We start from the raw sequence: 23412 nt of genomic DNA, 5'->3' as shown, positions 1-23412 counted from the left end.
AACAGAAATAGTGGGGGTAAGTCAGAGGAGGTGCTCTATATTATAAATATGAGATAAATTATTTCAAATTCAACGTAGGAGAAAGTGAGGTTGTGAAAACTCAATACTTATACACTTCTGAATGACATATAGCTGATTTTTATGAAGAACTGAAAGAAAATTTGATACTTAGCTTTTTTGGTGGTTGTTTTTGAGGTTGGTGGTTGTTTTTGTTTTTTTCTTTAAAGTGTAGTCATAAACTAACAATACTGTGTTAGTTTCCTGTGTATAGCAATGTGACCTGGTTACACTTGTATATGTATATATCTATATTGAATATAGTTCCTTCTGGAAGTTCATTTCAATTTGAAGTGATTTCTCTTTTTTAAAAAATTCTCACTTTGAAATTAATCAAGTGATGTCTTCTATTTAATCTAGCAAAACTTTCATTTATAGGCAATTCTAGATGAGCTCTATTTTAGGCCTTAGCAGATATATTATGAATTAAGAATTTGTGGCCCTTCTGTTTCTTGTGGTTACTAACTTACTGTTTGATACATACTTAATGTACTTAACTAATTTATCTTACTCTTTGGTATAATCTTGGTGGAGGTTTTGAATCTTTTTGAAAATAAAGAGGAAATAAGCATTTTATCTTGTGTTTTACTAAAATTATAATTTATAATTATATAAATGAGATTCTTAAACTCTTTTCATGTCATGAGAAAATTTTAAGCTGCAACAGTCTTAAAGAATAAAATGTAGAACTCCACCCCGCCCCACCCCCAGAGAGATTCTGATTTATCTTTTCCTAATATCTGCAAGTCACACACATTGAATGAATGAAATCACAATTCATGATTTTTTTCTTATGGAGACTACTTGTTATAAAATTATAAGGAAAGAATTACCAACAGAGTTTATAAAATTATCTCAGAAAGATAATTTTTTACTTTAAAAAATATCTCTAGTAATATGTATATTCCATTTTAGGAATTTTATTAAAGAATAAAATTTTAAGAAGTTTATTTTTAAGAAGTTTTTTTAAGTTAAGAAGTTATTTTTAAGTTTTATTTTTAAGAAACTTTATTAGCTTCAGTATTTGTAGGTGTTAAATTAGCATGTCAGTTCTTTGCTATACATGCTAAACTAAAATGCAAATTCTTCCATATCTAAAACTCAGTCATTGTGGTTACTTGATTGTTTCAGCTCATTTGTTCTTTCCTGATGTGAATATTGAATTCTGCTGGATAATCATAGATGTATTTGAAAACTTTTAAATCTCCAACTTGGATAATCATAGTTTTACTACTTTTTATATATCTAAATTGTTCCTTCAATCTTTATCTGCCATTGAAGAGGGCATAGAAAGAAAATTAGGGTCGTTAGTGTGCTGTTTACAGGGAAAAAAGAAAAACGATGAAATTTTCAAATGGGGTTTTTAGAAAATGTATTTATTTTTTAATTGAAGGATAATCACTTTACAGAATTCTGTTGTTTTCTGTCAAACATCAACAAGAATCAGCCGTAGGTACACCCATGTCCCCTCCCTCCCAAACCCTCCTCCCATCTCCCTCCCCATCCCACTTTTCTAGATTGTCACAGAGTCCCTTTCTGAGTTCCCTGAGTCATATAACAAATTCCCATTGGCTATCTATTTTACATAAGGAATTGTAAGTTTCCATGTTACTCTTTCCATCCCTCTCACCCTCTCCCTACTTCCCCTCCCCCCATGTCCGTAAGTCTGTTCTCTATATCTGTTTCTCCATTGCTGCCCTGCAAATAAATTCATCAGTACCATTGTAGGCTCAGAATCTTTGTAGATTCCATGTATATGCGAATAGTATATGATATTTATATTTCTCTTTCTGACTTGCTTCACTCTGGAGAATAGGCTCTAGGTTTGTCAACCTCGTTAGAACTGACTCAAATGTGTTTCTCTTTATGGCTGAGTAATAGTCCATTGTATATATTGTTCTAGTTCTATGAAAAATGCCATTGGTAATTTGAAAGTGATCACACTGAATCTGTAGATTGCATTTGGTAATATAGTCATTTTCACACTATTAATTCTTCCTACCCAGGAATATGGAATATCTCTCCACCTCTTTATGTCGTCTTTCTTTTCTTTCCTCGGTGTCTTAGAATTTTCCATATACAGGTCTTTTGTCTCCTTAGGTAGGTTTATTACTAGATATTTTATTCTTTTTGTTGCAGTGGTGAATGGGATTGGCTCCTTAATTTCACTTTCTGATTTTTCATTGTTAGTATATAGGAATTCAAGTGATTTCTGTGTATTGACCTTGTATCATACAACTTTGTTAAATTCATTGTTTAGCTCTAGTAATTTTCTTTTACTAGAAAATAGATAGTTTCTTCTGGGTTTTCTATGTGTGGAATCATTTCATTTGCAAAAGAGAGAGTTTTACTTCTTCTTTTCAGATCTGGATTCTTTTTCTTTCTTTTTCTTCACTGATTGCCATAGCTAGGACTTCCAAAACCATGCTGAATAATTGTGGTGAGAATGGACAACTTTGTCTTGTTCCTGATCTTAGAGGGACTGCTTTTCATTTTTCCTCATTGAGAATAATGTTTGCTGTGGGTTTATTCTATACGGCCTTTACTATGTTGACCGAGGTTCCTCCTGTGTCTATTTTTTGAAACGTTTTTGTCATAAACAGGTGCTGAATTGTGCCAAAGGCTTTTTCTGCCTCTATTGAGATGATCATATGGTTCTTATTTTTCAATTTGTTAAGATGGTGCATCACATTGAAATTGGTTTGTGTATATTGAAGAATCCTTGCATCCCTGGCATAAACCGAATTGATCATGGTATATGAGCTATTGAATGTGTTGCTGAATTGTGTTTGCTAGAGTTTTGTTGAGGATTTTTACATCTGTGTTTGTCAGTGATATTGGCCTGTAATTTTCTTTCTTGTGTTGTCTCTGCCTGGTTTTGGTATCAAGGTGATTGTGGCCTCATAGAATGAGTTTGGAAGTGTTCCTTCCTCTGCAATTTTTTGGAAGAGTTTCAGAAAAATAGGCATTAGCTCTTCTCTAAATGTTTGATAAAATTCCCCTGTGAAGCCATCTGGCCCTGGGCTTTTGTTTTTGGGAGATTTTGGAGAACACTTTCTATTTCAGTGTTTGTAATTGGCTTGTTTGTAATTTTTATTTCTCCCTGATTCAGTTTTGGGAGGTTGAACTTTTCTAAGAATCCGTCCATCTCCTCTCGGTTGTCCCTTTTATTAGCATGTTGTTGCTCATAACATTTTCTTATGATCCTTTTCATCTCTGTGTTGTCTGTTGTAACTTCTCCTTTTTCATTTCTAATCTTGTCAATTTGATTTTTCTCCCTTCTGTTCTTGATGAGTCTGGCTAGTGGTTTGTCCATTTTGCTTATCTTCTCAAAGAACCAGTGTTCAGTCTGATTAATCTTTGCTATTGTTTCCTTCATTTTCTTTTTGATTTATTTCTGCGCTGATCTGTATGATTTCTTTCCTTCTGCTGACTGTGGGGGGTTTTGGTTCTTTTTCTAGCTGCTTTAAATGTAGAGTGTTGCCTGTTCAAAGTTTTTCTTGTCCTGGAGGTAGGATTGTGCTGCTATCAACTTCTCTCTTAGAAGTGCTTTTATTGAATCCCATAGGTTTTGGGTGGTCGTGTTTTTGTTGTCATTTGTTTCTAGGAATCTTTTGATTTCCCTTCTTATTTCTTCAATAACCTTTTCGTTATTTAGTAATGAATTGTTTAATCTCCCTGAGTTTGTGCTTTTTTACATTTTTCTCCTGTAGTTGATATCTAGTCTCATAGTGTTGTGGTCAGAGAAGATACGTGACATATTTTCAATTTTTTAAATTTACTGAGGCTTGATTTGTGGCCCAAGATGTGGTCTATCCTAGAGAATGTTCCATGTGCAGTTGAGAACAAAGTGTATTCTTCTGCATTTGGATGGAAAGTCCTGAAGATATCAATTAGATCCATTGGGTCTAATGTTTCATTGAAGTTTTGTATTTCCTTATTGATTCTCTGTTTTGATGATCTGTCCACTGGTGTAAGTGGGGTGTTAAAGTCCCCCACTATGGCTGTGTTGCTGTTGAATTCCCCTCTTATGCCTGTTAGTGTTTGCCTTGTGTATTGAGGTGCATCTATGTTGGGGGCATAAATACTTGCAATTGTTATATCTTCTTCTTGGATTGATCCTTTGATCATTATGTAGTGTCCTTTGTCTGTTATAATATTCTTTATTTTAAAGTCTATTTTGTGTGAAATAAGGGTTGCCACACTGGCTATCTTTTGGTTACCATTCAAATGGAATACCTTTTTCCATCCATTTACTTTCAGTCTGTATGTGTCTCTAGGTCTGAAGCGGGTCTCTTGTGGGCAGTATATATTTGGCTCTTGTTTTTGTATTCATTCAGTTATTCTGTATCTTTTGGTTGATGAATTGAATCCATTTATATTAAAGTAATAATCAATATATATGTTCCTGTTGACATTTTCTTAATTGTTTTGGGTTTGTTTTTGTAGGTCTTTCCTTTCTCTTGTGTTTACTGGCTGCAAATCCCTTAGGTATTTGTTGTAAGACTGGTTTGGTGGTGCTAAATTCTCTTAACTTTTGCTTTGTCTGTAAAGCTTTTGATTTCGCCATCAATTTTGAATCAGATCTTTTCAAATAGGGTTTTCTATTTCTTTCTTATGTCATAGTAGTACTTTAAAATGCCTCATAATTCCATCCTCACATAAGCATTTCTCTTCTACAAATTAAAACTTGTCTTTTAAGATCAATTTTAAAACAGAGTCTTCTTGTAGCATCTTGAATTGGTGTTTAACAATTAAACCTTTCATTACACAAAATGCTTATTATGGTAATATGACAGAAATGAGTATTTTCATATATTTATAAAAGTATAGTTTTATATCCTTGAAACATGTTGAAATATATAATTGACAATTTTAATCTCATAGTTTTCTTCCCCTGGTATTGTTTTATTTTCAAAAGTTCAGATTTCTGCCTAGGGTTGCATTAATTATACCAGGTTAGTATTTTTTACAAATAATTATCTTTACAGTATGTTTTTCCTGAATAAGTTTATCTATTTCTAATTCAAATGTATTTACCCAAATCCTTTCTTCTGAGTCCCTTGCACGCCTCAAAATAATTTATTACACCCCAAACTGAAGGCATTGTCCCTGATGCTTCCCTCATCCCTGACTCTTTGTAAGCTATCCCTTCATCTGTCTTCCCCATCCTAGTAGACAGAATCACTGAAATGCCACAGCAGGAAAAATCCTGGACTCCAAACTTCCTTGAAATTACCGCTTCCAGTCACTCAAGAAATTCAGTATTTTCTGCCTGCTTCTCATTTTTCATATCTTATCACCATAACTCACTGTCTCACCTATAATCTTGAAATATTCTTTTCTAGTTTTGCTACCCTGATGTTCTTTTTTATGTTGCTGCCAGAGTAATCTTTCTAAAATATACTTGTCAATCTTTTCATTCCTCCTGGCTCTGCAGTTTGTTTTAGAATGACTGTTACCATTTTTATTTGGCTATTTTTAAAACCAAATTAGCTTTTTAATTACAGTTTAATGGACACTTTGGGTGATGTACAGTATCTAGTGTGCTTACTGTCCACTCTGGAGCATTGCTTATAGGTTTTTGTTTTTGTTCTTTTCTTTTTAATGCTCTCCTGTAATACACTGTCATACTTGCTACTTCCTTCAATCTAAGTCTGAATTTGGCTATGAGGGGTTCATGGTTTGTGCCACAGTCAGCTCCCAGTCTTGTTTTTGCTGACTGTATAGAACTCCTCCATCTTTAGCTGCAAAGAATATAATCAACCTGATTTCGGTATTGACCATCTGGTGATGTCCATGTGCAGAGTCTTCTCTTGTGTTGTTGGAAGAGGGTGTTTGCTATGACCAGTGCAATCACTTGGCAAAACTCTATTAGCCTTTGCCCTGCATTCTGTACTCCAAGGCCAAATATCCAAATAGGGAAAGGAGTACATCAAGGCTATATATTGTCACCCTGCTTATTTAACTTATATTCAGAGTACATCATGAGAAACTCTGGGCTGGATGAAGCACAAGCTGGAATCAAGATTGCTGGGAGAAATATCAATAACCTCAGATATGCAAATGACACCACCTTTATGGCAGCAAGTGAAGAACTAAAGAGCCTCTTGATGAAAGTGAAAGAGGAGAGTGAAAAAGTTGGCTTAAAACTCAGCATTCAGAAAACTAAGATCATGGCATCCAGGCCCATCACTTCATGGCAAATAGATGGGGAAACAGTGGAAACAATGACAGACTATATTTTCTTGGGCTCCAAAATCACTGCAGATGGTGACTGCAGTCATGAAATTAAAAGACACTTGCTCCTTGAAAGAAAAGGTATGACCAATCTAGACAGCATATTAAAAAGCAGAGACATTATTTTGCCAACAAAAGTCCATCTAGTCAAAGCTATGATTTTTCCAGTAGTCATGTATGGATGTGAGAGTTGGACTATAAAGACAGCTGAGCGCCAGAGAATTGATGCTTTTGAACTGTGGTGTTGGAGAAGACTCTTGAGAGGCCCTTGGACTGCAAAGAGATCCAACCAGTCCATCCTAAAGGAAGTCAGTCCTGAATATTCATTGGAAGGACTGATGCTGAAGCTGAAACTTTGGCCATCTAATGCAAAGAACTGACTCATTAGAAAAGACCCTGATGCTGGGAAAGATTGAAGGCAGGAGGAGAAGGGGGTGACAGAGGATGAGATGGTTGGATGGCATCACCGAGTCAATGGACATGAGTTTGAGTAAACTCTGGGAGTTGGCGATGGACAGGGAGGCCTGGCGTGCTGCAGTCCATGGGGTCGCAAAGAGTCGGACACAACTGAACAACTGAACTAAACTGAACTTTCTACTTCCTAGTGCAGTGCAGTCTTTTCCCTGTCACTTGAATAAAAGCATGGCACCAAGTAAAATAAATTGGTGATGATCCCTGTCACTTGAAGGAAGAAGATGACACTTGCTTTTCCCTGTTTGAACCTGGTCCTCCAGTTTTGTCTCTCTATACAGTTCCCAGTAACTGTGATCTAGTTTTCCACATGACTTGTGAATACTGTTTCACACCTCATCTGTTGGTTCGGGCCTCCCTTCCTAGAACCCCCCTCACACCCCGGCTCTGCACTCTCTGTCTTCTGAGACACAGCCCTTTGTCACAGCGTTCCTTGAGCTTCCCAGGTACACCTGCCTCTGCTCTCCTTTGTGCGCATCCTGTGCTCTGTCCACTTCAGCTGCAGAGAGGTCGAAGGATACTCTTCTGCTCTCGTTTGTTTCCACCTGTCTCTGCCTTGCCTAGACGCAGAGCAGAGTCGCTCTTCTCTTTAACAGTTCTAATTTCTCCCAGGACACCCTAGAGGATGTGCTAGACACCGTGATTGTCGTCTCACTGACGGGGTGAAGGACCAATGAATGAATATGTTTTCTGAAGTTGGGTTTTGGTTTTATTTTGTCTTGTTTCTATAGGAAGGAACCACAAAGCCAGAACTTGTTGAAAACGAAAGTGATGCTGATATTATTGAAAGGGCTCCCCAAGAGCAAGCAAATCATGACCATTTGACTTCTGTTGATAGAGCACACAAAAATAATAGAAGTGGTAAGTTAGTGAATGCCTGTGAATTTTGTCTATACTTAAAAGTAAATATAAAAACATGTAAATGGTATAGATCCAAATACAATATCCATTTCATTTGAAATACATTTCTTTTGCTCTCTTTCTTCAGAAGTGTCCCACTTACTACCAACTTTTTCTTCCTGAAAATGCTTCAACCCTCTGAAATTCTTTTCCACTACTTTATTTTATTGAAATATTTGTGGATAGGGAGAGACTTACATATGTCTTTAAAATTCATAGTAGTAAATGTTCTCATTAATGCATCTGTGACTGCATTTTACAGACATGATGTCAGCCATAGGATTGGGAGAAGAGAAAGATACAGAATCACCTAGGATTTCTGAGGTACTGTCTTCTATTATTATTTTGAAATGTAAGCCCTGAGTAATGTAAGTACATGAAAGTGGGAGATGCTGTGACTCTCTCACCTTTGCATTTCCCCATCAAAACTCTTCTCTTACTTTTAACCTATATTGAATAAAATAATTCTATGCCAAATACTACCACCTAGTACACTGTTGTTCATTTGCAAGATTCACCTAGTGAAGTCAGTGTAGTACAGAAACCAAGGCTTAGAGCTCATAAGGAATCCGCTTGAGTTCTGAAGTTACATTTATCTGAAAACTGAAACATTATTTCAGGTCAGCCCATGGCCAAATGTTTCTTTGTTTCATGTGTGTGTGTATCACCTCTTTTTTAGATTCTTTTTCCCATATGGGCCATTGCAGAATATTGAGTAGCATTCCCTGTGCCATACAGCTGGTCCTCATTAGTTATCTATTTCATACACAATAGTGTGTAGTGTGTATGTGTCAGTCCCAATCTCCCAACCAAATGTATGTTTCTTTGGTACATGTGCACGTGTAAAACTGCTAGAGAGGGTCAGAGAGAAACAGGTTGAATTGTGGTTTTTATCACTTGGACCTTGAAAGATAGTGCTTGAAACTTAAAAGTGTTACTGTGTTTGGATTGTCAGGTTAATCTGGAAGAAACATTTCAAGAGAGGCAAAAGCATGGGGAATAGCAATAAATATGTGGGGTTGTAATAACAGCAGTTTGCTTTAGCAATGTTTTAATAAGTACAAACCATTTTGGATTGTTTAAGTAGCAGGGGGACTTCCCTGGTGCCTCAGAAGGTCAAGTATCTGCCTACGGTTTAGATCAAGGTTCGATCCCTGGGTCAGGAAAATCCCCTGGAGAAGGAAATGGCAACCCACTCCAGTACTCTTGCCTGGAAAATCCCATGGATGGAGGAGCTAGGCAGGCTACAGTCCATGGTGTCGCAAGGAGTCGGACACGAGTGAGCAACTAAACTTAAGTAGCAGGGCAGAGTACCTTTATGGCAGCCGTACTTGAGGTAACATAAAGTAATGATGCCCTGTTTGAAGGTGGCAGCTATGGAAGGAGATAGGAAGGGCCTGATGTCTTCGTTGCTGGCAGCCACTACCTGGTGATCCAGCAGTGTATGAAGTCAGCATCCAGGTTCTGTCATTTGGCAGCTGTGAGATCTTGGCAAAACCTGTCTTAACTGGGTTAAATGTAGGCAGTTTTTAAAAGTAGGGTATTTTCTTAAAAAGACATTAGGAAATCTTCATGGAACTCAATATTCATTTTAACAGAGTATCTCTGAGACCATTCCACAGAACTCTGTGTGTCATTTACCTGAAGATCAAAGAGGAAAAAATACATTAAATGGACAAGTAGAAGGTGAGAACTGTATTTTATAGAAAGGTTATTTGACAGAACATTGATTTAAAATGGGAATATTCTAACAGGCAAAAACAAACAAACAAACAAAACATCTGTCAGATCCGTAGTGAGGAAAAAGACAAGAGGAGGAGGGAAATTGTGTATCTTATCAGGTGTCAGCCACAGATTAAATTGAGAATCCAGTTTAAGGAGCTAAATTATTAGTTCCTGGACTTCTTGGAGGTCCAAATGTTAAGACTGTCCAGTGCAGGGGTGGAGGTTTGATCCCTGGTCAGGGAACTAAGATTCCACGTGATGCTGGACAAGAGAAAAAATTATTAGTTCTGTCTCAAGATATTCTACAACCAAAAGAAGGCCGAGAAATAAGAGGAAAGAGGAAATGAACGATGAGCGAGGCAGAGAGTACAGGGAGGAAATGAAGAAAGGAAGCACAGGTCTGTGGGGGAAGGGGGCAATAAGTAATGAAAGTCTCTAGATAAAGGGAGAGTATTTGACATGGACGATGAATTTGAAGTGAGCTTCCAGCACCAAAACTTGTCAGAGAAGAACAGCAAAGTTCTCCCCTCTTCTTGTTTACTCGTTGTTAGGAAGATGTTCAGAACTGTGGTCCCTGGGTGTGCAGAGCACTCTGTCATCCTCTGGGGGAGCGTGGGCACAGGTGCTCAGCTGTAAATGTGTGCAAATTGGTGTCATATGAAGTGTTGCTGCTTTCCAGCATGGTGTCACATGGGACAAAACAAGAGAGCTGGAAAGAAGGAGAGAGTGGGGGCACAACAGGGCGCTCAAGGAACCTACAGCCTGATAGAGAGTCCACTGGAAAGTTTCCAACTTGTAATGCAGTTTCAGTTTGGGAGGGGGGGAAGTGTTAGAGTGAGGAAGTTGAGGCTAAGATTTCAGGAGAATAAATTAAGTTGAAGTAATGTAGAAGCAGACTCCGTATAGACCAAATAGTTTCTCAAATTTTCATTAGTCGCCTGGGGACCTTGTGGGAAGTGCACATGCTGAGCACGAGGTCTGAGATTCTGCGTTTCTAACAAGCTCTCCGAGTAGCAAGGGTGTAGCCTTGCATTTAGAGAAATCTGGAAGAAGAGCATTGGCTAGTGCAGGACATAACAGGATCAAGGGAAAGCATTATGTTGTTTTTCTTTCTGAGCATGTTTATAGCCAGAGGGAAGCAAAGAGTCGAAGTAGCAATTATAGGTGTAAGATACCATTGCTGAGCAAAGAAGGAAAAGAAATGCTGGGGATGATCCATAGAAAGAATGTAAAGGGGGAAGAATTCAGACCACGGATCCAGAGATTACCCTTTATAGAGGGAAGACTCTAGTGAAAGGACAAAGGGAGGAAAGTAAGGCTTTAGGGAGGTGAGTCTGGAGTCGATGAGGACACTTGAGAGAACTCCATCTGGATGGCTTCAGTGTATTTACCCTGAAAAGAGATAAGATCATTGTTGTTCCCGATAATACGGGAGGCAGGAGGGGGTGCTAGAAGTAGGGACAATCCCAGCTACTCCAAGTAACTATAGACATCAAAGACATATGTTGTACTGGTATTTGTTATTCAAATTAGATTAATTTGAATATGGAGGGATTGACTTTATTTTTAAGATAACTGAGTTTCTGACAGTGGTTTCACAGAAATCCTTTGAAGCATTAGCATGATGTACCCAACCAAACTAAGTTTTGAAACAAAACAGATCGATAGGGTTCATTCCCTAAATGCTAGAATTGTTATTTTCAATAAATACTACACTGATTTTAAAACATGCAAGATTTTTAACATCTAATAATTCTGTGGCAATTAAATTTATTATTTCCTTTTTGATCATTGTATTTCAATGTTGAGAATTTATTGTACATTATTTTGTAAGTGTGTCTTACATGCCTTCTTGCGTGAATGGATCGAGAAATTTTAAGATGACTAAACTAGAGGAGCCAAGACGTGCAGGCATACCAGTAGCCCACATGGGTATGGGAAAAAAATGAATATTTTTATGAACCATTTTTCTACAAGTGTATATTCGAGCTAATCAGTTCATTGCTCTTTCTCTGATGAGAAATGAATTATACATTCAGCTGAACTGTCATCCCAACTGTGCACTTCTTAAATGACTGGACAGGTTGAAGAACATGTTAAATACTTGCAGTATAATGGTGGAAATGTTACTGCTATATTGCATTCAAGATATACTGGTGCATTTTACCATCAGCTTGCACGTTTATCTTCTTGGGGTCATGATTTGCTCCTCTGATTAAGATTAATTTTCTCCTCATCAGTCAGCACATTCACATTGGTCTATGTACTCTTTAATATTTTCTGAAGTCATTGAAAACATGATGTTACTTTTGGAATCTTACTGCATGTTTTGGTAAACCTGTATTCCTGTTTTTTCTTCACTATCTATAATGGATTCCTATGTCTGTCTTGCCTGTGTCCTAACATCCCCCTAAAAACAAGACACTGAAACAGAATGTATTCAATGTCAAGGCTGAGCACGAGGATTCTGCTCGGTACTAACTCTGCCTGGATGTACAGCTGGCTTTCATGTTTACATGTAATTAACTCTGTGTCCCTTTTGCCTTTTAGCTTCTCCTGAGAAATGTCCTAATGTGAAGGTACAAACACGTATACTTTTATCTTGAATTATGAACTGTGGATTGTATCATATGTACATTATTTATTAATCAACTTGTTTCCAAACCAATTCAGCCTGCAGTCAGAGTGAAAGATTCTGTTCCTAATAAAACAGTCGGAATGAAGAAACCACAAACATCTAATTCAGGTAAATTTTGCAATACACACTTAACTCTGGCTGCTGCATTGCTGGCAGATGCTTTACCATCGAGCCATCAGGGAAGTCCCTTCTGGAAGGAGGGACACTGAAATATTTGAAATGCTAGCTCTTCGTACTCCTGACTTCTTTTTGCAAATTTAGTTGAAGAACTGGACATACATAAGGCAAATGTTATTGTTGGTATCCATGTTTTGAAAAAAAAGATATTTACAAGCATATGAACAAGAAATGTTTAAAATGTAAGCTTGAACTCAAGATGTTTCTGTATATGTTTCAATACCCTTAAGTTCTCAGTTTGGAATCTCCGTATTCTCAGGAATTCTCAGAGATTAATTATTAGACCCTAAGATTTTTCAGCAGATTTGGAAAACTCGGCAATGGCCATAGGACTGGAAAAGGTCAGTTTTCATTCCAATCCCAAAGAAAGGCAATGCCAAAGAATGTTCAAACTACCACACAATTGCACTCATCTCATACGCTAGTAAAGTAATGCTCAAAATTCTCCGAGCCAGGCTTCAGCAGTATGTGAACCGTGAACTTCCAGATGTTCAAGCTGGGTTTAGAAAAGGCAGAGGAACCAGAGATCAAATTGCCAATATCCGCTGGATCATCGAAAAAGCAAGAGAGTTCCAGAAAAACATCTATTTCTGCTTTATTGACTATGCCAAAGCCTTTGACTGTGTGGATCACAATAAACTGTGGAAAATTCTGAAAGAGATGGGAATACCAGACCACCTGACCTACCTCTTGAAAAACCTGTATGCAGGTCAGGAAGCAACAGTTAGAACTGGACATGGAACAACAGACTTGTTCCTAATAGGAAAAGGAGTATGCCAAGGCTGTATATTGTCACCCTGCTTATTTAACTTATAGGCAGAGTACATCATGAGAAACGCTGGGCTGGAAGAAGCACAAGCTGGAATCAAGATTGCTGGGAGAAATATCAATAACCTCGGATATGCAGATGACACCACCCTTATGGCAGAAAGTGAAGAGGAACTAAAAAGCCTCTTGATGAAAGTGAAAGAGGAGACTGAAAAAGTTGGCTTAAAGCTCAACATTCAGCAAACTAAGATCATGGCATCCGGTCCCATCACTTCATGGCAAATAGATGGGGAAACAGTAGAAACATTGTCAGACTTTATTTTTGGGGGCTCCAAAATCACTGCAGATGGTGTTTTCAGCCATGAAATTAAAAGACACTTACTCCTTGGAAGGAAAGTTATGACCAACCTACATAGCGTATTGAAAAGCAGAGATTACTTTGCCAAAAAAGGTCCGTCTAGTCAAGGCTATGGTTTTTCCTACACATGTGAGAGTTGGACTGTGAAGAAGACTGAGCGCCGAAGAATTGATGCTTTTGAACTGTGGTGTTGGAGAAGACTCTTGAGAGTCCCTTGGACTGCAGGGAGATCCAACCAGTCCATTCTGAAGAAGATCAGCCCTGGGATTTCTTTGGAAGGAATGATGCTAAAGCTGAAACTCCAGTACTTTGGCCACCTCATGTGAAGAGTTGACTCATTGGAAAAGACTTGGATGCTGGGAGGGATTGGGGGCAGGAGGAGAAGGGGATGACAGAGGATGAGATGGCTGGATGGCATCACTGACTCGATGGACATGAGTCTGAGTGAACTCCGGGAGTTGGTGATGGACAGGGAGGCCTGGCGTGCTGCAATTCATGCGGTCACAAAGAGTCGGACAGGACTGAGCCACTGAACAGAACTGAAGATTTTTCCAGTGTCCAAAAATGCTTAATTGATCTCTGACCTTTACCTAGAGTAAAGCTTCACTTGCTAATATCAGTTGTAGTTCTGCTTATAATTATTTCATTTTAGTGTCGATACACAGGTGAATGTAGGCCGATCAGATGTTTTGATTAGCAGACTGTGTGTGTGTGTGTGTGTGTGGTATCTTTGATTATTAGAAGTAGGGGAAGTAATCATACCTTAGATTCGATAGACATAATGTTTTAAAACAGTGATTCTATTAAAAGCTTCTGCACATCAAAGGAAACTATTAGCAAGGTGAAAAGGCAGCCTTCAGAATGGGAGAAGATAATAGCAAATGAAGCAACTGACAAACAACTAATCTCGAGAATATACAAGCAACTCCTACAGCTCAACTCCAGAAAAATAAATGACCCAATCAGAAAATGGGCCAAAGAACTAAATAGACATTTCTCCAAAGAAGACATACAGATGGCTAACAAACACATGAAAAGATGCTCAACATCACTCATTATCAGGGAAATGCAAATCAAAACCACTATGAGGTACCATTTCACACCAGTCAGAACGGCTGCGATCCAAAAGTCTACAAGTAATAAATGCTGGAGAGGGTGTGGAGAAAAGGGAACCCTCTTCCACTGTTGGTGGGAATGCAAACTAGTACAGCCACTATGGAGAACAGTGTGGAGATTCCTTAAAAAACTGGGAATAGACCTGCCTTATGATCCAGCAATCCCACTGCTGGGCATACACACTGAGGAAACCAGAAGGGAAAGAGACACGTGTACCCCAATGTTCATCGCAGCACTGTTTATAATAGCCAGGACATGGAAGCAACCTAGATGTCCATCAGCAGATGAATGGATAAGAAAGCTATGGTACATATACACAATGGAGTATTACTCAGCCATTAAAAAGAATACATTTGAATCAGTTCTAATGAGGTGGATGAAACTGGAGCCTATTATACAGAGTGAAGTAAGCCAGAAAGAGAAACACCAATACAGTATACTAACGCATATATATGGAATTTAGAAAGATGGTAACAATAACCCTGTGTACGAGACAGCAAAAGAGACACTGATGTATAGAACAGTCTTATGGACTCTGTGGGAGAGGGAGAGGGTGGGAAGATTTGGGAGAATGGCATTGAAACATGTGAAATATCATGTATGAAACGAGTTGCCAGTCCAGGTTCGATGCACGATACTGGATGCTTGGGGCTGGTGCACTGGGAGGACCCAGAGGGATGGAATGGGGAGGGAGGAGGGAGGAGGGTTCAGGATGGGGAACACATATATACCTGTGGTGGATTCATTTTGATATTTGGCAAAACTAATACAATTATGTAAAGTTTAAAAATAAAATAAAATTTAAAAAAAAAAGCAATTTCAAAAATAACACTTAAAAAAAAAAAAAACAGTGATTCTGAAAGTTTTTGGCTTTAGGATCCTTTTATACTTCTAAAGATTATTGAAAATTCCAAGGAACTTTGTTTAAGTCTATTGTTGTTCACTATATTGGAAAATAAAACTGAAAAACTTAAAATACAAGCACACACAATCATAGTTGCTAATTCCATTAGTCTTAGTGTTATGATATCACATATTGTGTCTCTGAAGAACTCCACTGTGCCCTCAGAGTAGAATGAGAATGGAAGTAATGTTTACTGTTGTTGTGAAAATAGTTCTGACCTCTTGGACCCCCTGACTCGATGGGTCTCTGGACTTCAGCAATTCTGAGGGGACACTTGAGAACCACTGTTTTAAAACATTGAAGTGGTTGGATGTAAAATGATAAAGGGGCCCTTGTGTTGACCCAGGGTTTTAAGTTTCACTTTTACATTTCTTGCTTGTTTCTTTGACTTCTCTTAAGAAATTTAGATCTGACCGTTTTAGTTTTTTGTGGTGTATTCATTCCTGTCTTCCCTCTGTGCTCTTTGGATCCAGTGTGGTCCTAGACTTACCTGTTTTCACATGGAAACAATTAGTCACACACCAGGCTATCATTTCTTATAGAAGTTTATGATATTTTTGTTTAGTCGCTAAGTTGTGTTCAACCACTGCAACCTCATGGACTATAGCCCGCCAGGATCCTCTGTCCAAGAGATTTTCCAGGCAAGAGGCAAGAATACTGGAGTGGGTTGCCATTTCCTTCTCCAGGTTATGACGTTTATCCAAGGCTTTAAAAATGAGTTCTGAAGATATTTCTACATTGAGGAAAGACTGTCTCATTGAAATTAAAGTAGTTGTTGATGGTGGTGGTATTCAGTCGCTAAGTCGTGCCCAACTCTTTGTGACCCCATGGACTGCAGCCAGGCCTCTCTGTCCCTCACCATCTCCCGGAGTTCACCCAAGTTCATGTCCATTGAATCAGCGATGCTGTCCAACCATCTCATCCTCTGCCGCCCCCTTCTCTTCTTGCCCTCCCCTTCTCATCCTGCCCTCAGTCTTTCCCAGCATCAGGTGCTTTTCCGGTGAGCCAGCTGTTCACATCAGGTGTGCCAAGTATTGAAGCTTCAGCTTCAGCATCAGTCCTTCCAATGAATATTCAGGGTTGATCTCCCTTAGGATTGACTGGTTTGATCTCTTTGCTGTCCAGGGGACTCTCAAGAGTCTCTCCAGCACAATTTGAAAGCATCAATTCTTTGGTGCTCAGTCTTCTTTGTGGTCCAACTGTCACATGCGACTACTGAAAAAACCAGAGCTTTGCCTGTACGGACCTTTGTCAGCAAAGTGATGTCTTTGCTTTTTAATGTGTTGTCTAGGTTTCTACCATTAATGAAAGTAGTACCACTCATTAAAAGTGTTTTTAAAACCATGGTCTCTAGAACACACAATATTATCATGCAAAATTAAATGTAAAATAGAGATGAATTTTGTTAATAAAATATTTGTATGTTGAAGGAAAATAATAATAAAGTTCTTATGAAATACAGGTAGACAGAGTTGTATTCTTACTCAGATCCTGATAAATGGAGACTTTGTTTTCAGATTTTTCAGATTGGGATTCGACTAGTTTGAGCTTCAATAGTGAGATTTGTCAAAGAGCCAGGCATTTGAAAGGTGATGATCAGCGTCCGTTGGCGTCCCAATCAATGACCAAAAACCAATTGGCACCCACAGAACTCGGACAGAAGACCGTAGCAGATAAAGAAAAGATGAAAAATGCAGCAGTGTTTCTTGTAGGGAATTCCATGCCCCATCACCCGTGCCAGTCCCCGCTGCCAGGAAACAGAGGAAGCAAAGAAGGTAATAAAGATCGAATCAAAGTAATACTAGAACATAAAAAGTAGAAGAAATGAGACATGTTAGTTAATGTCTCTTCGTGAATGACAGTGACATGTAAGATAGAGTCACCTCTGAAGGAGTAGTGAGTTTGAGGGGAAGGGGGACGTGGAACTGATTCTCTGAAGAAAGACTTTGTACGAGGTAGTCAGAGTTGTATTCTTACTCAGATCCTGATAAATGGAAACTTTGTTTTCAGATTTTTCAGATTGGGATTCGACTAGTTTGAGCCTCAATAGTGAGACTTGTCAAAGAGCCAGGCATTTGAAAGGTGATGATCAGCGTCCGTTGGCGTTCCAATCAGTGACCAAAAATCAATCGGCACCCACAGAACTCGGACAGAAGACCGTAGCAGATAAAGAAAAGATGAAAAATGCAGCAGTGTTTCTTGTAGGGAATTCCATGCCCCATCACCCGTGCCAGTCCCCGCTGCCAGGAAACAGAGGAAGCAAAGAAGGTAATAAAGATCGAATCAAAGTAATACTAGAACATAAAAAGTAGAAGAAATGAGACATGTTAGTTAATGTCTCTTCGTGAATGACAGTGACATGTAAGATAGAGTCACCTCTGAAGGAGTAGTGAGTTTGAGGGGAAGGGGGACGTGGAACTGATTCTCTGAAGAAAGACTTTGTACGAGGTAGTCAGAGTTGTATTCTTACTCAGATCCTGATAAATGGAAACTTTGTTTTCAGATTTTTCAGATTGGGATTCGACTAGTTTGAGCCTCAATAGTGAGACTTGTCAAAGAGCCAGGCATTTGAAAGGTGATGATCAGCGTCCGTTGGCGTTCCAATCAGTGACCAAAAATCAATCGGCACCCACAGAACTCGGACAGAAGACTGTAACAGATAAAGAAAAGATGAAAAATGCAGCAGTGTTTCTGGTAGGGAATTCCATGCCCCATCACCCGTGCCAGTCCCCGCTGCCAGGAAACAGAGGAAGCAAAGAAGGTAATGCAGAAGCCCAGGGCACTCAGCCATGCACCACCTGGGCACAGCCTTACCGCCCTTCTGACAGTTCTGGATTAGATTTTGTGGCAAAATCTACCTTGTGCTGACTCCTTTTATGCAACCTGCAGCCAAACAATATCTCTTAGCAAAGTGCTTGCATTCTCCCTCTGACCATAGTAATATAATAAATAACAGAGTTTGGAGGAAGCAAGTTCGTTTAGGCTAGTATTTAGCATACATCTGAGGGTGGGTAGCAGGATTATATTTAGAACTCTGGGACTCTTTGTGAGACCTAGGTAGACAAGTAATTATTGAAAAAAATAAAGAATATTTATACTAAGGTGATTTTTTACAGCTTGTCCTCTGCAGTCTAAAAGCCAAGAGGATAGACATGTGGAGAAATAATTTACAGCTCAGATCTATATCTATCACTAAGGAAGTCTAGAAAGGTACACTAGAAAAATCTACAAAGTACCAAGGTAGCTACAAGGAAAGGGATACCTCTTTATCAGGGGAAAGATAGCTGTAATCAAGGGCAACTTCACAAAGCAGGTTGAGTCTTAAGAGATGAAAAGTAATTTGTCAGAAGAGTACAGGGAAGCATTTCAGATGAAGGAATTGATAAAAGCATAAAAAGTAAGAGGAATTTTGTAAACTAAGAATAATAATGCAGTTGAAGCTTGGCGTGTTGTTAAAAAGGTACTGTGATGAAGTAGAGAAGAGAATATACTGTAACTTTATATGTCTGTCCTGTATTTTGAAATTTTGTTTAGTGTCTGATTGTTTTTTTCACTGATGCTTGGATGAATTCATGAATGAACCTTTGAGGTGTTTGTGTGTCTGTATCCTGGTGACATCTGGTGTTTCCCAAATGGTTTGTTGAAGTTTTTGATCATTGGAAGTATTTCTTAAAGAAGTAAATATTCATCTGAAGACAAATATCGACTTAAGCTGTCATTTGATACAATGTTTTAAATCTGTGTTTTAAATAAAGATTATGTCTTTTATCTAAATATTCTAAGTAATTTTAACTAAACATGCAGATTTGTCAGGAGAACTAGACTTGGAAGTGATATTGGAGGGAGAACAAGAAAAACCTGATGGAGATGAAAATAACCATACACAGGTAAGTAAAACTATAAATTTAAATTTCTGGTTTAATACCATTTTCTATGCTTCAGCAACACAATACAGTGTGTAACAGAGTCCATAACAAATAAAATTGCCTTTCAAAATTACCTTTTTAATTCCAAGCATCTTTTCTGACCACAATGCAGTAAGATTAGATCTCAATTACAGGAGAAAAACTATTAAAAATTCCAACATATGGAGGCTGAACAACACACTGCTGAATAACCAACAAATCACAGAAGAAATCAAAAAAGAAATCAAAACTTGCATAGAAACGAATGAAAATGAAAACACAACAACCCAAAACCTGTGGGACACGGTAAAAGCAGTCCTAAGGGGAAAGTTCATAGCAATACAGGCACACCTCAAGAAACAAGAAAAAAGTCAAATAAATAACCTAACTCTACACCTAAAGCAACTAGAAAAGGAAGAAATGGAGAACCCCAGTGTTAGTAGAAGGAAAGAAATCTTAAAATTTAGAGCAGAAATAAATGCAAAAGAAACAAAAGAGACCATAGCAAAAATCAACAAAACCAAAAGCTGGTTCTTTGAAAGGATAAATAAAATTGACATATCATTAGCCAGACTCATCAAGAAACAAAGGGAGAAAAATCATATCAATAAAATTAGAAACGAAAATGGAGAGATCACAACAGACAACACAGAAATACAAAGGATCATAAGAGACTACTATCAACAATTATATGCCAATAAAATGGACAACGTGGAAGAAATGGACAAATTCTTAGAAAAGTACAACTTTCCAAAACTGGACCAGGAAGAAATAGAAAATCTTAACAGACCCATCACAAGCACAGAAATTGAAACTGTAATCAAAAATCTTCCAGCAAACAAAAGCCCAGGTCCAGACAGCTTCACAGCTGAATTCTACCAAAAATTTAGAGAAGAGCTAACACCTATCCTGCTCAAGCTCTTCCATAAAATTGCAGAGGATGGTAAACTTCCAAACTCATTCTATGAGGCCACCATCACCCTAATACCAAAACCTGACAAAGATCCCACAAAAAAAGAAAACTACAGGCCAATATCACTGATGAACATAGATGCAAAAATCCTTAACAAAATTCTAGCAATCAGAATCCAACAACACATTAAAAAGATCATACACCATGACCAAGTGGGCTTTATCCCAGGGATGCAAGGATTCTTCAATATCCACAAATCAATCAATGTAATACACCACATTAACAAATTGAAAAATAAAAACCATATGATTATCTCAATAGATGCAGAGAAAGCCTTTGACAAAATTCAACATCCATTTATGATCAAAACTCTCCAGAAAGCAGGAATAGAAGGAACATACCTCAACATAATCAAAGCTATATATGACAAACCCACAGCAAACATTATCCTCAATGGTGAAAAATTGAAAGCATTTCCTCTAAAGTCAGGAACAAGACAAGGGTGCCCACTTTCACCATTACTATTCAACATAGTTTTGGAAGTTTTGGCCACAGCAATCAGAGCAGAAAAAGAAATAAAAGGAATCCAAATTGGAAAAGAAGAAGTAAAACTCTCACTATTTGCAGATGACATGATCCTCTACATAGAAAACCTTAAAGACTCCACCAGAAAATTACTAGAACTAATCAATGACTATAGTAAAGTTGCAGGATATAAAGTCAACACCCAGAAATCCCTTGCATTCCTATACACTAATAATGAGAAAACAGAAAGAGAAATTAAGGAAACAATTGCATTCACCCTTGCAACGGAAAGAATAAAATACTTAGGAATATATCTACCTAAAGAAACTAAAGACCTATATATAGAAAACTCTACAACACTGGTGAAAGAAATCAAAGAGGACACTAACAGATGGAGAAATATAGCATGTTCATGGATTGGAAGAATCAATATAGTGAAAATGAGTATACTACCCAAAGCAATCTATAGATTCAATGCAATCCCTATCAAGCTACCAACAGCATTCTTCACAGAGCTAGAACAAATAATTTCACAATTTGTATGGAAATACAAAAAACCTCGAATAGCCAAAGCGATCTTGAGAAAGAAGAATGGAACTGGAGGAATCAACCTACCTGACTTCAGGCTCTACTACAAAGCCACAGTTATCAAGACAGTATGGTACTGGCACAAAGACAGGAATATAGATCAATGGAACAAAATAGAAAGCCCAGAGATCAATCCACGCACATATGGACACCTTATCTTTGACAAAGGAGGCAAGAATATACAATGGATTAAAGACAATCTCTTTAACAAGTGGTGCTGGGAACTCTGGTCAACCACTTGTAAAAGAATGAAACTAGAGCACTTTCTAACACCATACACAAAAATAAACTCAAAATGGATTAAAGATCTCAACGTAAGACCAGAAACTATAAAACTCCTAGAAGAGAACATAGGCAAAACACTCTCCGACATACATCACAGCAGGATCCTCTATGACCCACCTCCCAGAATATTGGAAATAAAAGCAAAAATAAACAAATGGGACCTAATTAACCTTAAAAGCTTCTGCACATGAGAGGAAACTATTAGCAAGGTGAAAAGACAGCCTTCAGAATGGGAGAAGATAATAGCAAATGAAGCAACTGACAAACAACTAATCTCAAAAATATACAAGCAACTCCTACAGCTCAACTCCAGAAAAATGAATGACCCAATCAGAAAATGGGCCAAAGAACTAAATAGACATTTCTCCAAAGAAGACATACAGATGGCTAACAAACACATGAAAAGATGCTCAACATCACTCATTACCAAAGAAATGCAAATCAAAACCACTATGAGGTACCATTTCACACCAGCCAGAATGGCTGCGATCCAAAAGTCTACAAGCAATAAATGCTGGAGAGGGTGTGGAGAAAAGGGAACCCTCTTCCACTGTTGGTGGGAATGCAAACTAGTACAGCCACTATGGAGAACAGTGTGGAGATTCCTTAAAAAACTGGAAATAGACCTGCCTTATGATCCAGCAATCCCACTGCTGGGCATACACACTGAGGAAACCAGAAGGGAAAGAGACACGTGTACCCCAGTGTTCATCGCAGCACTGTTTATAATAGCCAGGACATGGAAGCAACCTAGATGTCCATCAGCAGATGAATGGATAAGAAAGCTATGGTACATATACACAATGGAGTAGTACTCAGCCATTAAAAAGAATACATTTGAATCAGTTCTAATGAGGTGGATGAAACTGGAGCCTATTATACAGAGTGAAGTAAGCCAGAAGGAAAAACACCAATACAGTATACTAACGCATATATATGGAATTTAGAAAGATGGTAACAATAACCCTGTGTACGAGACAGCAAAAGAGACACTGATGTATAGAACAGTCTTATGGAGTCTGTGGGAGAGGGAGAGGGTGGGAAGATTTGGGAGAATGGCATTGAAACATGTAAAATATCATGTATGAAACGAGTTGCCAGGCCAGGTTCGATGCACGATACTGGATGCTGGAGGCTAGTGCACTGGGACGACCCAGAGGGATGGTATGGGGAGGGAGGAGGGAGGAGGGTTCAGGATGGGGAACACATGTATACCTGTGGCAGATTCATTTTGATATTTGGCAAAACTAATACAATTATGTAAAGTTTAAAAATAAAATAAAATTTAAAACAAACAAAAAAAAAACCACAAAATTACCTTTTTAGAATTGATAGATAATAATTTAAAAGTTTTTATAGCACTTTAATTATACAACTTAAAATACTGTTAGAATCTATTATAATTTATAGTTCGTCTTTGGAATTGAGGGAAAAAAATTTCCTGACTTGTTTACTTCTTCCATTTTTATAACTTCATTACATGATTAAGAAGGTGATATCAAATACTGAATCATAAGATTAAGCAGTTGAAATTATGAATATGACAGCCCCTGACCTAGATACATGTAAAGAGAAATCATTCCCAGTGGCTCAAGGTTTTCCGTTGAAATCGCCAGCCACTGATGCCAAGATGAAAGATTCATTCTGCCTGTGATCTCGGCATAACTGACTTGGGATGAACATTCAGGGAGAGAGTAGGGTCATAGAATCAACCCAGTTGCCTATTAAGAGAATCGAACCTTCTAGACTGGACCTTTGTTTTTAGGGTACAAATAATAATGTTCTAATTTATTTCATTTCAGGGTGGGAAATCAGTAGATATTACTAAAAATGCTTTATCCA

The 23412-nt window shown here is 38.0% G+C and overlaps 1 protein-coding gene across 2 annotated transcripts in view; it reads left to right on the top strand.

Moving 5' to 3' along the window:
* The window catches only part of LOC129625327 (ankyrin repeat domain-containing protein 26-like), a 79157-nt gene that overhangs the window by 26001 nt on the left and 29744 nt on the right, over positions 1-23412 (top strand). For both annotated transcript variants that reach the window (XR_008701352.1, XM_055543477.1), the window contains exons 11-19: positions 7500-7629; positions 7931-7992; positions 9267-9354; positions 11944-11972; positions 12067-12139; positions 17004-17129; positions 17365-17622; positions 17858-18115; positions 19159-19241. Coding sequence is in view for 1 of the 2 variants with exons in the window: in XM_055543477.1 (XP_055399452.1) it covers positions 7500-7629; positions 7931-7992; positions 9267-9354; positions 11944-11972; positions 12067-12139; positions 17004-17129; positions 17365-17622; positions 17858-18115; positions 19159-19241 (1107 nt within the window). In the remaining variant the exon portion in view is untranslated. The remainder of the gene's footprint in view (positions 1-7499; positions 7630-7930; positions 7993-9266; positions 9355-11943; positions 11973-12066; positions 12140-17003; positions 17130-17364; positions 17623-17857; positions 18116-19158; positions 19242-23412) is intronic.

This window comes from Bubalus kerabau, chromosome 13 (assembly GCF_029407905.1).
Source record: "Bubalus kerabau isolate K-KA32 ecotype Philippines breed swamp buffalo chromosome 13, PCC_UOA_SB_1v2, whole genome shotgun sequence".
Classification (NCBI taxonomy): domain Eukaryota; kingdom Metazoa; phylum Chordata; class Mammalia; order Artiodactyla; family Bovidae; genus Bubalus; species Bubalus kerabau.
This window is presented reverse-complemented; position numbering and strand designations above follow the sequence as displayed.